This window comes from Penaeus monodon, chromosome 31 (genome assembly GCF_015228065.2).
Source record: "Penaeus monodon isolate SGIC_2016 chromosome 31, NSTDA_Pmon_1, whole genome shotgun sequence".
Classification (NCBI taxonomy): Eukaryota; Metazoa; Arthropoda; class Malacostraca; order Decapoda; family Penaeidae; genus Penaeus; species Penaeus monodon.
Window position 1 is genome coordinate 21,627,839 of NC_051416.1, and position 692 is coordinate 21,628,530.

At 44.5% G+C, this 692-nt stretch overlaps 1 protein-coding gene across 16 annotated transcripts in view; it reads right to left on the reverse strand.

Moving 5' to 3' along the window:
- The window catches only part of LOC119593093 (cytoplasmic dynein 1 intermediate chain-like), a 47,628-nt gene extending 47,353 nt beyond the window's left edge, over positions 1 to 275 (reverse strand). For 7 of the 16 annotated variants that reach the window (XM_037942056.1, XM_037942053.1, XM_037942042.1 and 4 more), the window contains exon 1: positions 39 to 274. In XM_037942056.1, the coding sequence (XP_037797984.1) occupies positions 39 to 137 (99 nt within the window). In that variant the 5' untranslated portion in view covers positions 138 to 274. Of the gene's footprint in view, positions 1 to 38 lie in introns of all 16 variants that reach the window. The other 9 variants (XM_037942057.1, XM_037942055.1, XM_037942048.1 and 6 more) reach the window with 3 other exon arrangements.
- Positions 276 to 692: the final 417 nt, after the last annotated feature.

The following is a 692-nucleotide window of genomic DNA, read 5'->3' on the forward strand; positions in this document are numbered from 1 at the left end:
AAACAACAAACTCCCCTTCTCTGGAGAAAAACACTAACCTCTTTCCTCTCTTTCTCTCGTTTTCTCCTCTCCTTATCTTCTCTGAGGGCCTGCAGTTTGGCCTTCTTCCTCTCTAACTCCGCCTTCCGGTCGGCCATGATTGGGAGGCTCGGGTGTCCACGCCGAGGACGCGAAAAACGGAGGGAGAAGCGGTCAAAATTCGATAATTCGGCCCGATGACATTTCCCGCATGAGTCATCGACCGTCACACCCAACGTCAATATGGCCGGAGGTTCCAACACTCTCGCTCACCCTCTGTGTTTATCTACGCCAAGTCGACGCTGAAGTCCCCAAATTTTCTTCTGTTTTTTTTATTTAAATATCGTGGAATGTCTTTACTTGTGAGGAAACGCGTTTTTAATTTTGGGGGAATATAAGGTTTGTTTTAGGGTTTTCAGGTGTTTTTTTTCCCTCATTCAGGGTGGGAGTTTTAAAAGACTTGTCGCTCCCCGTGCGAATTTTTGCCCCCCGGTAAGTGAATTAGGCGGATAATTTTAATATGATTAGAATGACTTTCATGAACAATTGTCTTTATTATTCTTATTATAGTGAGTGTAAAGGGCATGAGGGTTTCTTGAAAGTGTCTGTCGGCGCTGGATATGATTCCTTTGCGTGCGCCTGAAATGTGCGATATTTTGATATATATGTGTGTG